This window comes from Heliconius melpomene, chromosome 14 (genome assembly GCF_056956725.1).
Source record: "Heliconius melpomene rosina isolate 202511_hmr_F chromosome 14, ASM5695672v1, whole genome shotgun sequence".
Lineage (NCBI taxonomy): Eukaryota > Metazoa > Arthropoda > Insecta > Lepidoptera > Nymphalidae > Heliconius > Heliconius melpomene.
The window spans coordinates 9,580,299-9,597,377 of record NC_140402.1 but is presented as its reverse complement, the minus strand read 5'-3'; the positions used below and the strand labels follow the sequence as shown (position 1 = coordinate 9,597,377).

The window sequence follows — 17,079 nt, the reverse complement described above, 5'->3', positions numbered from 1 at the left end:
TCTTTGTTGTTATAAGAAAACGTCACCCAAAATGAACTTTATTATTTTGATATTCATACTTTTTTATTTTGATATTCATCCTTATAAAAATAAATATATTATATAATAATTAATAAATATTCTTAAAGTTCAAGCAGGCGTAGCCGCGTCTGGGTCCACTAGTAATATAATAAAATAGTAATAAATTGTGTCTCTCGGTTGAACATTTTGCGAAAAAACAATGTAGGAAAACATTATCAGATTAATCTATACTAATATAATAAAGCGGAAGAGTTTGTTTGTTTGTTTGAACGCTAAGATCTCTGGATCTACTGGTCCGATTTACTTTGTTTTTGTTTTGTATGAAAGCTGCATTCTTTAGAAGTGCTATAGGCTATATAACATTACATTACACATATAAACTAATATATTTTAAAGTACTTTCTAATTTGACATGCAATTTATTCTGCCATGTTAATAACAACCGTCGCGTCGCTACGCAATCGTTACCGCGACATTTTGATATTCATCCTTATGAAAATAAATATAATAGTCACTTTCAGCATTTCATCTAGATTGAAATTATAGTTTACTGTATAACATTCTAATAAATAATTAAGGAGATGTCACTGATTCGAAATGACCTAGCCTACGGGCGGCACAGTATGACCGACGCAAAAATATTCTTATAGTACAAGCAGGCGTAGCCGCGTCCGGGTCCACTAGTAGAATATAAAGCTATGACAGCGATTGATTTACTCATTGTCAAGCTCTAGGCTGCCCAGTGTTTGCCGACCTTACCAATACAATAGTCAATTTATATGTTATAATTATTTTATTCAAATTACGAATTCCGTCATATTCAATTACATATTAAAGCAGAGTAAAATATTTACATAATAATATACAACAGATTAATATTTATCTATAGTTGCGCGCACACAGCAGGCTGAACTAACGAATCAAATCCACTGTTAAGACACTTCGTTCCCCATTTTCTATCGAATTCTAAATGAAGGCCGCGATGTGCATCGACACCAGAGCGAAGAAATGGAAATACGAATTAAATACATATTTCATCTCGTCCAATGGGGATCGAACCCACAACCAGGCCCATTTACAGTCGCCCATTGTACCCCTGCACCACGACTGGCCATGTTATCTATATTGCTTTCATACTCACATAGCGAAATCATCAGTTACATCAACCATATTTATTAACTAGTGGACCCTGACGCGGCTACGCCTGCTTCAACTATAAGAATATTTATTAAATATATTCATGAAATTATTTTCAATTCTCAATAGAATTAGTAAGAAAATATAAGCTCAAATAATCAAAAAGAATAATAAGTAGATACACATTATTAGAAAAAAATATCTGAGTTATTGAAATGAACTAACAAAAGGATTAAAAGTAACTAAAGGATAGGTATTCTTAATATTAGAAAAAGTACCTAAAGTTTTCCGTACGTGCGTACATAGATATCGACTCTACGAAATAACTAAACATTTCTCTCTATTAAATAGGATAATTTTAGCGGGCAATATCAAATAAAATAAGAAGAGAATCAAAGTGTATTTTAAATTAATTATAAACAACAAATAAAGTTCGAAAATGTATGAAAATTTATAAAACCGTCAACGTCATCTGCCCGTTCGCGTCGGTCATACTGTGCCGCCCGCTAGGTGGCTAGGTCATTTGGAATCAGTGACATCTCCTTAATTATTTATTAGTATGTTATACAGTAAACTATAATTTCCATCTAGATAAAATGCTAAAAGTGACTATTATATTTATTTTCATAAGGATGAATATCAAAACGTCGCGGTAGCGGTCGCGTAGCAACGACGGTTGTTATTAACATGGCAGAATAAATTGCATGTCAAATTAGAATGTACTTTAAAATATATTAGTATATATGTGTAATGTAATGTTATATAGCCTATAGCACTTCTGAAGAATGCAGCTTTCATACAAAACAAAAACAATGTAAATCGGACCAGTAGATCCAGAGATCTTAGCGTTCAAACAAACAAACAAACAAACAAACAAACTCTTCCGCTTTATTATATTAGTATAGATTTCAATTCTTAACAAAAAACAATTAAGGCATGAAACTATTCTACAAAACATACACCTAGGATATACAACTTTTGTTACGTCTGATGGTATCCATACTAGGTATTCCTCTACCGTGGGTTCCAACATCTCTAAATATAATAAAACAGTAAAAATAATTTTGTATGTACATTTCCTATTTTTAACTGAAATGGATAGAGGGACACTTAAAAAGAATAATAGAAAGCAAAAATATATATATTTTTAATTTCTTGTCTGTCTCTCTGTATGTATGGTGACGCTTATCTTCGAAAGTACTGAACCGATTTACTTAAAAACTTTCACAAATTGCTTTGTTTTAACTCAACATCTAAAGTTTGTTTCATCAAAATCGGTTCATAAAAAAAAGTTATCGGCATTTGAATGAACACAAGGAATGAGTTTGCCTGCAAATATAAAGTAATCCACGTCTATACTTATAGTTATAATAAATCTGTATTTTTAACCGACTTTCAAAAGGAGGAGGTTCTCAAATATGTTATATTCGATGTTAGATTAATTATTTTGGATTCGATTCGATTTGGGTATGTTTCGTAATATGCAATCATTACAGTTGTTATACAAATAATATTATAAATCCCTACCCAAATCAATAATTTAACATTTAAGGCTGTTTAAGAACAAGTGAATCAAATTATTCATTGATATCAATACATTTGACTGTCAGTCAATTCTGTTTATTAAATGAATAATAATGTAGTTCACGCGGGCGAAGCCGCGGGAGGGGGGGCGCTAGTATGATATGAAAGTAACGGAATGGAAATGTCTTGATGGGAACGGGGTATCTTAAGACTAGGTTCCGTACAACCTCCTTTGTGTGTTCTCCATACAACGTGACATTGACGAAGTGATTAGTGCTCAACTGGCACGCTCGAAGCGCCATAAATAAAGAACCGAACCAAAGACTAGGTTCCCAAGTTATCTCTGCCTACTTTGCTTTGTATCTCACACACACATGTTTATTCATCACAAAAACTCCTAGTGATTCTTATCAATCCTAGTATATTTTCTCTATTCACCCCTATGTCGTATGCTTTGACGCCCACTTTCCAGGTAAATTGAAATTGTCTACTTTTCCCTCATTTACAAAAAAAAAATGTTCTTAGAAAATGGAACTTGTCTTTTCTAGACAGGATAAATAAACAATAAAACCGTTATTTAAATCCATTTATTTATTTCCGAAAAATACATGGAGTCTCAAAAAGCACATTTGCAACATGCAACACACATAAACACATTACACAAATGCACACATACATATACAACACAAGTTGATTTACAAAGTATTTGGCTTCTGGTACAACCGGGACTCTCCAGAGGTCGCTTTAAAATATTACCTACAATGAGTAAAAATTGTAAGTGTTTCTAAAATAAACAAAACCGACCTCAGGGACAGAGCTATGCTCTATTGTATTCAAAGTTTAAAGCTGCGGAAGAATGTTTCACACCGTTACTCTAGAGTCCGTCAGTGGAGACCCACTGTCCTGTCAGGGCTTCGCTGGTCTACTAAGACGTTCGAACATTTAAGCATATTACAGTCGCCCGAGTGAGTGTTCACTGGTCTAGGATAATAATTTAAGACATAAAAGTTCATGATTTTCAACTTAATTACTAATATTTGATATTTTACACATCATGTTTACATATCTCTCTCTTTACCACGATCAGTATGTGCCCACAAAATAAATATACAAATACACTCCCGACAACGACCATCGCCGCGCCGCCGGGAACTGATAATGTGCTTTAAATTATATTTACATATAACATCTCTTTAAATACAGTATTTATAATACATAATGACAAAATTAATTTCAGAAATATCTACAATGAAGTATAATATGACTACTCTCCATCTCATGACATTTTGTGTTTGACGTTGAGGTAGGTCAGTACGCGGCAAATCCCAGTTTGATTCAGTATCAGTACTTACTAATTACTAACGACGTAAAAATATTTTGAAGCTTGCACGTTTTATACAAGCACACATTGACAACATTTTTCAATATTTGAATTTATTAACAATATAATAATTTATGGGCTATCAGTGACGTGCCTCTATTATTGTTACATTGCATAAATGCCAGTATATGAGGAATTTTCCACATGAATAGTTTCAACAAGAGTCATTAGCATCAGATGAAGAATGGAGGCCCAATTTTTATGATACATTTACAAAATGCCATTTATTCACAAAAGTGTTTTTTATATGAAATTGTATTTAAAAATGTAGAATCCCACCCTTCACTAAACCTACGTCTATAATAAAAATATGAAACATGTTGATATTTCTCAAAAATACAATTCCGAATAGAGTATTACTTAAGTTTATAGGAGCCATTACAAGTTATAACACTCTTATTATAATAAAACCCACCTATGATTTTGTAAAAGTAAAAGTAGATCAAAATATCTATATAAACATTAATGTATAACTAGTTTGATTGCGGATGCCAACGACGACATCCATACACGCGTCAAGTAAGGAACACCAAGCTCGCACGTCCACACTGCCCACTAGAGACTACTGCTCTAAGTGGACTCGGAGCAGACATCAGCGACACAAAGATGAAGCTATTTACTGCTATTTAGTTATTTGTGCTCTATACAAATACAAGGTCATGTATTAGCTGCCATTTAATAACCACAACTGTCAGTTCAGTCAGTTCAGTTCTTAAGTTATGATTGTGTGGGAACCTCGTATTTAAAATATATGTCTTATTGAGCGCATAGACAACACGCGAAAGAGACTGTATTATAAAAAGATAAAATTAAACAATAAAAGATTGCATATTGAAACGGGAACCCTAGCAACCTCCACTTTCTCTCATTCTTTCACACAGGTTGACAAGTGACAGCTATGGCCGGCGACGACTCGCAATTTATACAACTACATTTTACAAAAGTTTGCTAAATTGGAAGCGATCAAAGGAAGACCATTCATTATGAACAAATCTTTTATAATTAAACGCCTTTAAGTTGCACACAACACCATTAATACTATGTGCCGTCGCCTTAAATATTTTTTGTAAGTAAAAAAGAATTAAGAAAATGTTATTAGGTAACAAGTCGACGGACCAGGTACAATAATTGCAATGTAATTACACTATAAGCGAATAAATAGCGCGGAGATACAAATATTACTGTATAGAGCTTACAAAGCTTACTTTAAATAGAAACAATGTACACAAACACACACACACACACACACCCACCCACACACACACACACACACACACACACACACACACACACACACACACACCCACACACACACACACACACACACACACACACACACACACACACACACACACCACACACACACACACACACACACACACACACGCACCTGACAACGTCGTGTAAATAAAAACATTTTTATTTAAATTTCAATAGAAAGCAATTGTAAAACAAAGGGGAAAAATATATTTCACTAATGGATATGTAAAAACTGATTAAGTACTATATTCTAAAAATCTTTTTGAATACAATTTTTAAAACATAAAAATATTATATTATTTTGTATAGAAATATTTTTTTTAACTCAATTTTACAATTGCTTTGAATAGTAGTTAGTAGTAGTTAGTAGTAGTCGTTCCCCTTGTATTACGCGTCCTTGTCGCGCGCGGCATGGTTGCGGTCGGGAGGGGGCGAGGGCGCGGGCGCGGGCGGAGACGGGGCCGCGAGCGAGCACGCGGCGGCGCGCTGTATGAGCAGGTGTGCGCGCTCGCGCAGCTGCAGCAGCTCGCGCTGGATGCGGTCGGTGATGGCGCGACGCGTGTCTTCCTCGGAGGCGCCGGCGCCGCGCAGCGCGTCCAGCAGCGCACACAGCGCGATGGGCTCGCCCACAGTGAGGTGCACGTCGTTGTGCGCGCGCAGGCGGTAGGGCTCCGCGTTGGGCAGCACGCGGTCGAGCCCCTCGTGCCACACGGGCAGTACAAGCGGCGGGCGGCCGGCGGCGGCGCTGTCAGCCACGAGGCGGCCCACGCCCCACTTGAAGCGGATGCGCTCCTTGTCCACGTTCACGCGCCCCTCGGGAAAGATGTGCACCCATTCGCCGCGGACGAGGCGCTCCACGCAGAAGTCCATTGCGGGCTGGTAAAATCATATCGATATAATAAACTATATGTGGAAGATATTTAAGTACACATTAAATTTGTTTAATAATAACTAAGTATTTATAAGGTTAAAATAAATTAAAACATATAAAAACAAACCTTTAAGAAATACAAAAAATAATAATACAAGGTAGGTATTTATAACGTGTATACAGTACGAGATCCCATTGCATAAATGATACATGATAGTAGAATATATGATACACCACAATTGCCTCGAAACATTGTGCCGCAGTCACCTTCAACTAAATTTATGGTAAAGTTTTTGTTGATGAACTGCATTATTTTTAATGCGAATCCAACATTATTTAAAAGAAAAATAAAGTGTTGAAAAAAAATGGTTGCGAAAAAGAACCTTCGCGTTACTCGAATAGGGCGGCGGCGCGCTTTCTACTCAAGCCGACCGTCGAATTCTGGGAAGGACACAGTACCGCGCTGTGGACTTGTAGACTTTTGTGACACCAGGGGGTCTACACACTAACTGTAATGGCGTCCACCACCATCTTGAGACTGCACGGCCGGCCTTGTTATTTCTGACGAAGACTCAGATAGCCCGATATATTCGACCTCAGCCCAAAAGCTGTTAGGCTCTATCTTTGGACATCCACAAATCGAGCGAGGGAGATGGCATCTCTTCTTTAGCGCTCCGTTCACAAGCTCCTGAGCTGATACCGGCGCTAACGCATTTGTTTCGGCACTCTTACTCAGTCGGAATAGTCTAAGATTAGAAAGAGCGCTCTTATTCATCTGATCCCGAAGAACGGCGATGGCTCCGATCCATCTAACTACAGGCCTATTGCTATTACTTTCCTGTTCTCAAAAGTGATGGAGAGCATTATTGGGCTGCGGCTATTGAAAGCAAGGGAGAAACTTGGCAGTTAGGTTGGACATGGCGAAGGTCTTCGTTCGAGTATAAGGCGTGCCTCGTAAAACTTCCATCCTACGGGCTTCACGAGAATTTATGCAAGTGGATCGCCAGCTTTTTTATTGCGCACAGCATCAAGATCGCTGTCGACAGTTTTTACTCACAAAACATGCCCATGAACGCTGGCCCCCAAGGGTGCCTGCTGTCCCCTACGTTATTTCTTCTGCATAGTAATGAAATGTTAGGATTCGAACATAAATTGCTGGTTCAACTTACCCCCAGAAGACACAAAATTGCACGTCAACCATAAAGAAAATCTCATTTGTCGTTTCACCAGTTTTCGAGAACACTCTTCTTAAAGTAGCGCCCTGTATCTGCATATTGGGCTTTAGAGTCAAGTTAGTCTCAAAGAAACTGAGAGTCATCGGCAAAGCGAGACTGTACTTTACGCTAAAACACCGATTGGCCCTATATAGTTCGGCCTCATATGAAGTACTGTTCTCATATCTGTCTTTTCCATAAAAAAAATGTACAAAATATTATTTCGGTCACTTACATATTACGTACCTAAAATAAATTTTGTGATTCATTTAGTAGATACATGTACTAAGCTAACTTACCTATATAACATTTATTATCTAAATTGAATACCTAATAAGACATTCATTGTTTATTAATACTTATAAAGGATATGTGAAATGAGGAAATGAGAATCCTCTCATTCTACGTAATATTCCAAGTACTTATTACTGCGATTAATTTATAATACCTGATTGCGGTTTCTACTTGATTGAACAATGACACAGTTGTACACCTGTTGTATCTGCATTCTTCATCGCCTACCCACTTCGGTAGGTAGGTAATTCTCACTCTCAGGTCTGTCGTAGTCGTACCATATCATTACAACTACATGTACAATTAAATATAAAAAGTCTACATAGAGGCCGTCCTCCGGTAAATTGAATTCTCTCACGGGCGAATGAAATATTTTATATTTTACACTGTGTTCCGCCGCTCAACACGCACTGGAGTCTCTTAACACTAGGTTCCAAGGTTCCCTCTACCTACCTGGTAGACGCCGGCGCCGCGCACGACGGGCACGCACTTGCCGAGCGCGAAGAAAGCGGAGTGCAGCGCGTTGGTGAAGCAGATGTCGTGCGCCGCCAGCGACCAGCGCATGCGGCCGCCGCGCACCAGCGTGCTCGCGTCCAGCACCCCTGCAACGCACGCACGGAGGAGTCAGTTCATGTTGTGTTACTTCCACCCTGGCACAAGTGCTGCGGAAACGGCTCGAAGGGTCAATGATGTGTATGGCAGTCGTGTAGCAAAAGAAAACACAATGCGTTTTTGGTTCCAAAATTTTTGAAACAAGCCCCGTGGACAGGGCTTTTTAACGTTACCAATTCACATTAAAAAATAACGGTAATTCCATACAGATATTCGAGTATCGTTACAATTTGGTATTGTTACTTGGTAACTTAACGTTATAATAACGTAATAATAAGGTTATAATTTCGATAAGTAGTTAATGTAAATTTTTAAAACACAGGGCGTTGATTGAAGAATAATCAACACTGTGTGTTTCGAAGTAACTTAAAAGGATGAATTTTACGTACATAAATAAGCTTACCAAATAATTTTAATTCATACTATTGACAATTTTCGAAAACCAATAATAATTAATAATACTTTGTCCGACTGAGGAATCGACTTTCGGTCTTTTCGGTCTCGGGAATCGCTTCGGATACTTAACTGACGAGGCAGTTTATTATACCTTTCCATAAAATTAATAACCGTTATAAGATAAATTGTTTATTGACTTAAGGTTCAAATTAAATGTTACTCTGATTGTATGGACGATGAATAATAAAAAACAAACGTGTGCTCTCTGTGATGATTTATTTGCTACTGGCACGGACATAAATATTGTTATAGTTTATAACTATTTTTATTATTATTAACAGCTCCCGCTTGAATTATACGAAAATTTGTATATTATTTAATTTTATTTAGGAAAAAAAATGGTAAATAATTATTCTAGTAGTAGATATTATTCTAGTAGTAGATACTTATATACATAAGTTATTGTATAATATATTTTATATTATATATTTATTATATTTTGAAATCGCAGACGCCTAATTTTTTCATATGTATGGATGTATATTTAACAAGAACAATAATTCTAAATAGCAATGAGGTCACGGAAATAGTAGTACGCACGCACGCACACACGCACACACACGCACACACACACACACACACACACACACACACACACACACACACACACACTTAGCGTCGAAGCAATCTTACATATTTTTGTGATTGGACAACAGCGACGGTAACAGAACTAGCTCATAACGATACCATTTAAACGTTATTGCTGCTTAACGATAAAAGTATCTAAATATAAAGGTAAACATGGTAACCTGGTGTAACGATACCAAAGTTTTAACGTTATTTTAAGCCCTGCCCGTGGACGGCCGAAGAGCCAAGTTGATAATGAAGAATTGAAAGATTGAATTGTGAAAGCGGATCCATTGCAAACCATGCCATAGTTAGCTGCAGTCTGCAGGCTGTTAGTGATAAATCTTGTAAGCGTTTTGTGGAATAGCGCCGGTGTTGTTCATTACAATTTTCTTAAATCTAGCCAGACCATTACGGCAGACGTATATTGTCTGCAAATGTAAACCATGACGGAAAAGCTAGCTCCTAAGCAACCGAGGCTGGTCAATCGCTCTACGCCACTGCTGCTTCACGACAACGCTAGACGGCTACTAGAGGAGGAGGAGAGAGGTTCAATTGGAATGTCTAAGACATTCAAAGTACTCCCCAGACTTTACCCCAACAGATTACCATATAAGTTATAATTTGGATAACTTCTTCGTGGCGCAACGGCACAAGGTGTGACTGTAATGTGACGGTTGTGGGTTCAATCCCCACTGGAGGAAGTGAAATATTTATTTACGTTTATATTTCCATTTCTTCGCTCTGGTCGAGGCAAAGCGCGGCGTTGAGTTCTGCCACTCAACACGCAATGCCTCCAGAATTCGATAGAAAGTGGGGAACGGAGTGTCTTCACACTTGGTACCCTTTGCCTACCCTGCGGTGTGCGGGATTTAGCGTGAAGCTGAAAAAAAAATATTAGATTTTTTGTTCCGCTCATACGCCGAATTCATATCACGGATCTAATTTATTTTTTTACTAGTGGGCCCGTGCGGGGCTACGTCCGCTTGAAATAAAAATATTAATAAAGAAATTGAAAATTAAAGAGATCCAGTTAATTCAGTAAAACAGTTGTATAAAATAACTGTTACGGCAATTAGCAAATTTGTCAAACTAAATACTTTACATAACTTTTTTATTTATGAAACGATTGTAATAAAATAATGTGTGTAACCCTATATGTTTTCGGAAGCTTTCCAGAATCCAATAGTGAAAACCGCATCTAAATCGGTTAAGCCGCTTCTGAGATTAGCGATAACAAAAAATGGAGTTACATTGAAATATTGCGGGAACATTGAATATGCGGAGTTATAGAAATGTTGTTTTTACAAACTCCACATAACCTTATATGTATAAGTTAGATAGGGCTGACCTCTTCACGAGGTCTGTAACGTGTTGTCAGCAGAGTGCTAGTAGTGCCAGACGAGACAGACGCGACTCACATACACCTACACGCTCCACCATCGGTAGCCAGGCGGCGGTCATGTTAAAATTTGCCGAAACATTTTATCAAAGAATTTGTAACTAAAATTTTTAAACAATTCTTCTATTCCGAAACGTCTTTTAAATATATACTACGCAATTGTGAGAATATATATTTTTCAATTAACATATTTTTATTAAGGTTTTTATTAACATTATAATTAACATATTTTTATTAAAATAATTTTATATATATTCTTTACGTACTTAAAAACAATCTGTAAGTATTAAGGGACTGCAAGCGCGACGGACGTGGGTCTGGTAACAAGTAAAGGCGCGGCGCAGAGCTCCGCCATTCAACAAGCAATATTTCGAAAATTTGCGTAAAGTTGGGATCGGACCGTCTTAGCAATATATTCCCTCTGTCTACCCTGCTGTATCCCGCATATAGCGTGAAGCTGATAATTTTTCTTTAATATTCTGTATATTTTGAACGGTTTACTCATTAAGGCAAAATTATATTTAAATCAATAATACATTACGATTGCATAATGTTATGTTTTATGAAATACATTTTTAATGTATATTAAAGTGTTTCAAGTTAAAAAGGTACCGGAAGTAATAAAGCGCTTCCTGTTCGGCTACATATTGAGTCTTTGAGGGAAGGACAGTTGTACGGCGCTGTGGAGTGTAGACAAAGCTAACTGCACGAAACAATACAACCAAAAATATACATCTCTTATCACATCTCTATAAATAAGAGCGGCATTTGGAAAGTTATTTACAGTTTTGTATACATATGTAATACATTCCTTGATATTAGTCAAATAATAGACGACATATCTTCTGTAGATTGGTACAAAAACAAAGTGATTCATTAGCTTCACGCAAACAGCACGCCGGCGCCGGGCAGAAGGAACTTACTGTCTTCGTTTCCTCCAGTTAGACGCTGCCCCAATAGGGCTTTTTATATGTAAACGATAATTTAACGAACTTACTTTACAATGCAAAACTCAAATAAATGTCTATTTCAAAAAGCCATGACTGTGCTCATCAACAATGCTCGTTAGAGACTACTTCAAGTGATTACTTTCGACTCAATCAATCGTTCCCGGAGTCGCGAGGCAGAGGCGGGCAGAGGCGCGCAGAGGCGGGCAAGCGGACGTCGACGATTACTTAACCTATATGCATCAATGCACACTTCTATATATAATGTGCATCACTCTTGTATCTAGCATTAGGTTTTATTTCTGTTCAACACGCTTTATTTGATTGACTTGTAACTGTGTAATAAAATAGACGAATATGACTTGGCCCTACTCGTGATTATTGTATATAAACAGAGTGCCCCTTAAACATGTGTTTTTACTATTTTTAATTTAATTTTGTATATCATAGACAACGGAATATTATTATGTTCTCTCTGTTTACCTAGTTAAATATAAGAGCAAAAATATATACGATATCCTGAGGGATGAGAGTCTACATACGAAATGTATACGTATTCAATTCATGTAACAATCATTATCTTACCCCAGAGGCCGGGGTCGTCGAAGCACGAGTGGTGGTTGGACACGGTGAGGAGCGGCACGTCGGGCGGCCGCTGCACCGCGCGCACCAGCGCCTCGCGGTTGTACACCGTCGTCTTGTTCAGAAACACTGTGGAACAAATGAAAATATGCTCTCACTCTACTCTCCACTCTCTGTCATAAGGTAACATGATACAAAAAAAACCACTGCAATATGTAATAGTATGTACAATAAAAGTTCATGAATCCTGAACATGTGAAATTAGCTGTTGATGGCTGAGCAGATTAGATTTAAGTATTTTTCTTATTTTCTCCCTGGGCGAATAACACACAAAGGTTCAGAAAGCCTAACTTTAGGACAGGTACCAATCCTGTACTGTACTGCACAAATCACCTGTCAATATTAACAATGTTAGTGAAAATCAACCACTTTAAAAAAGGAAATTAAAAATAAATCAGCTTCACATAGCATCAGTGGGAAAGGAATTTCTTCTTTTCCACACTTATTATTCTATTATGGAACAATTAAGTTGTAGGTTAGCTTACTGCACTTCTAACATCCAAGGCAATATTCTTAGATATGCTTTAGTTTTAGATTTATGGATATCCTTTTAAAATTTTATTAAAATACATTAACAAATTAAATATTATTCAAAGTATATATACACACTACACTAGGCACATATAGCAAATAGAATATAGCAAAAAAAACATTATTTGAAAGTAAATCTCTAAATTATACTCATATGTAGCAATTACTAAGTTAACTATAGAATTCCTACCTGACAGCCGCCCCTATCTGATATTACCTTACTCGCCTATATTCTACTAGTACTTGAATGCTATAACTAATGTATGGTTTGTTGCCATTCTAATCTTTTGATAAGAGTAATGCCCACTATCAAGCAATGTATCTACTAAATAGTGAAATATACAAAAACTAGATTAAATACTGATTGTAAAGTATCTAATATCCTACATATAATAAAAACAGTCACAATTTTTTTTTCTAATGTAATCCAAAATGAATAAATAATTATTAGTAGGTATTAAATAGCATATAAAGATTATTTTATACTTTATAATTAAAACATGATTTTTGTTAAAATTATAGAATTGATAAGTTATTATTTCTAACCAATAACTTTTTATTTCTAACCAATGTTTTTAATATAGATTCGTTTATATTATATATTAAATGTTTTAAATTTGTTTATTAACTTTGTAAAGAACTAAATAATGAGCAGGAAGGTTAAAGGTTCCTAATTTAAATTTTCGGTACTCTCAAGGTTGTAACTATATTATATATAATGGTAAGAATGTAAAATACAAATTGTGAACGAGTATTAGCCTATTTGATATTGTAACGACATGCATTGTAAGCAGCTAGTTCAGTTTTTGCCGATGGTAACTCGTTCCGAGTCGTACGTGCTAACCAGCGAAATAGGAAACTATGCAATGTTTCTGTCACATCGAGCAATATGATACGCACAGGCGAGATGTGAGTTAATGAAACCTACCTACAATAAACTTGCTGAACAAACCGACCACTGCCACTGTGATGGAGCTGGCGCAGGACCACAGGCACCCCGGGTTCCGGAGCCTGGGAATGATCCAACCGATGTCGTAAGCCATGTTCTCGCGCGGGCGTCACTTGCTTCTACTACAATAACATGTTGTTTCTTTAACGATTTCTGTCTAAGATTAAGTTTAAGTCCGCCCGTCTTTGTACAGCCTCACTGCTAGTTCGCAATCACATTTATGAATGACAATGACACTAAGCTAACAAGTGACAACTGACACTGACATAACGATTGACGTTATGAAATATGAATACTTCGCGGTGTTGCTATATATATAAAAGGGGTAAAAAAAACCACGACTTGCTTGTCAAAAAATTAAAATACTAATTAAATATTTTGCCTATAAAGTATAGATAATTTTTGGTCGTTCCTTTATTTTGGTATATTTTAAGGGAAAAATTATACTATTTATCTATCAAATTCAATCCACATGACATATTTATTATAAACATTTTTAATTTAACAAAAACTTACAGCTTAGTTAAAATCATTTGAAATATTTTATTGAATACTATTAGTATTGATTTATATCTTACACGCTCTTTATATAATTTGTATAATAACTATAAAAATACTGCTGTAAAATTAATAGTACAACGTAGTAAGTACAAATTAATATTTTACAAATAAAAATAAATATGACTTTAATTTCAAAACATTATAAATTTAAGACTAGACGATACTATTTAAGAATTATTTATAGCTTAAAATGGTTACAAAAAACAAAGAACACAAAAACAATCTCATACAACCAAAGAATGGACATCAAATAAAGCTTTTGTCAGTTATGAAAATAAATCTAATTAGCAATTTGCTATTTTCTTATGCATTAGTAGGTTAGGCAGACAGAACCTAGCGGAATGATAAGTCTCTCTGTTAACCGCTAGATCTTTGTTAAATTAAAATACGATTATCCATTACAATAGGAACTTTAAAAATTAACTCAATTCAACATAATTATATTACAAGGAGAATCATTCTACACACAATATTTGTATTAAATAAAATATCTTCTTCTTCTTCTTTGTCGTTTCGCTCTTGACAGAGCGGTCGTGGTCGTCTTTTTTTTTTTTTTTAAAGGTTGGTGGTGCGCCACACAGTCCGACGCCATTCTACGCGATTGACTGTCTGCCTGGTGCACTCGTAGAGAGGGTCATCGAGGGCTGCCTTCACTTGGTCTGTCCATCGCATGGGGGATCTACCGCGTGGCCTGCTACCCTCAACTTTTCCCTGAATCACAAGGCGTTGCATGGAAATATCTTCTTGTCGAGAAATATGTCCGAAGAAAGTGAGAATCCGTGCTTTGACAATGGAGGACAACCGTTGTTTTACGTCGAGTTCACGGAGTATGGACTCGTTCGTTCTAAATTCCGTCCAGGACACTCCAAGCATTTTCCTCCAGCACCACATCTCGAGAGCGTCTATCTTCTTCTCGTCACTCTTCCGAAGCGTCCATGTCTCGCAAGCGTACATAAATATGGGAAACACTAGAGTCCTGACTAATCGAATTTTAGTAGTTTTCGTGATGTTTCTGCTTCTCCATATGTTCCTTAACTTACTCATCGATGTTCTAGAAATTGCCATGCGTCGCTTGATTTCGTCTGCACAGCTTCCACTATTTGAGATCAGCGCTCCGAGGTAGACATATGATTGTACGACATCACAATTCGCGATATATTTAATCTCTGGCGAGTTGTTATTTGCACGGTCGACAATCATAACTTTTGTCTTATTGCGGTTAATCTTGAGTCCAAAATCGAGACTTACTCGTTCCATTTTTTGTAAAATATCTTACAATAATGCAAAACAAACGAACAAATTATTTTTAGCTAATACTATTTGTTGGGTTTTTTAAGTAGTTCAAATTCGTACTCTACAACTTCATCAAAGATCCTCGTCTCGAACTCGGGGTTTCGACGACGCGAGCTAATTATTATTCGACGTCGATTTAAGTCCGGTAATATTCTGCGGTGCTGATCGTCTATCTCAGGTGCCTTGGTTACAGTCGGCTCGGTTTGTATTTCAAATAGGTCTCCAAAGAGGTCTCGGCTGGTCCTCCTTGCGGGGAGGCAGTGTGTGCCAGCGGACACTAGTACCAACACGATAAAGATGCGCATCTTTAAAAGCTCAATGGGTTACTGATTTTCCCTGTTTTTTTTTTTTTTTTTTTTTTTTTTTCCGGACTTGACTTTAATGCTGTTAGCCTTACTGGCCTTTACAGCGACACCGGGTGGGTAGGGAAGAGGGTACTCTGTCCCTGAAAATATGCAGGCACTGTGTGGCTGCCTGTGGGGAGTGCCGACGACGCAAGGGCGCCCCCTGCGGGGCTCGAACCTCGGCTTGCGGTCGTCGAGCGGGCTGGGAATTTCCCTATTCTAAGCAAAGCCGGCCGCGACACAGAAGCCGCGACCGGGGGATAAAATTAGACTAATCTAAGGGAGCTAACGGTCCCTAACCGCTGGACCCGACGGCGCCGAGGCGCCGCCGGGCCGTGAGATAAGCTAGACTACGTCGTCGATTCCGGCGACGACGGTGTGTGTGTCGTGCGTGTGTAGTGTGTTTCCTACCTACGTACGGGCCGTTTGCTACGGTAATGGCGTCATCGGGGTCTAAGAGGACGCTACGCGGGCGTCTACGAATCGCGTGAGGCGTGTAATTACACGCCTCAGCGACGAGGGGGTTCGCGTGCGAGCCTGCGCGCTCAAAGTAGCGCTTCGCTAAGCGTTTGCAGTGCTCGTGAATCGATTCCAGTTCAAAATCTCTATGTAGGTCGACATTGCGCACGTACCAGGGGGAACCTGATGCGATGCGCAGGAATTTATTTTGCACTTTTTGCAAGGGAGCAAGCTTGGTGTGCGCGAACGCAACGCAAGCGTAAGTAAGGACAGGTCTAATACAAGCTTTGTATAGTGTCAGCTTATTTCTAAGTGACATTTTACTATTCTTGTTTATGAGATAATATAATCTATTGAGAATGTACTTTGCTTTATTGCAGACTTTTGTAATGTGGGGTTTGAAAGTTAATCTAGAGTCTAGAGTGACACCTAGATATTTGACCTGTTTTTCCCAGGGAATGGGTTTGTCTAAGAGATGGATGGTAGAGACTCTTATATTTTTATTGAGAGGGAAGAGTATTGCTTTACTCTTCTCGGGATTGACTTCGATTCTCCATTGGCGGAACCACTCACCGAGTGCGCGGGCCGCTTTCTGGAGTCGATCTTTTAATAGG

General features: G+C 37.5%; 1 protein-coding gene across 2 annotated transcripts; it reads right to left on the bottom strand.

The window, feature by feature from the left end:
• Window positions 1-5,701: 5,701 nt before the first annotated feature.
• On the bottom strand, window positions 5,702-14,057 carry Taz (tafazzin, phospholipid-lysophospholipid transacylase). Of its 2 annotated transcripts, none has more exons than XM_085197101.1 (4): window positions 13,788-14,057; window positions 12,272-12,397; window positions 8,156-8,304; window positions 5,702-6,199 (listed from the first exon to the last, which is right to left on the bottom strand). In XM_085197101.1, the coding sequence occupies exons 1-4, from the start codon at window positions 13,900-13,902 to the stop codon at window positions 5,711-5,713; spliced, it is 879 nt and encodes a 292-aa protein (XP_085053227.1). In that variant the 5' UTR covers window positions 13,903-14,057; the 3' UTR covers window positions 5,702-5,710. The 2 variants fall into 2 exon arrangements, with proteins under 2 accessions (XP_085053227.1, XP_085053228.1); XM_085197102.1 differs by lacking the exon at window positions 13,788-14,057 and adding an exon at window positions 12,814-12,970.
• Between the last annotated feature and the right edge of the window lie 3,022 nt (window positions 14,058-17,079).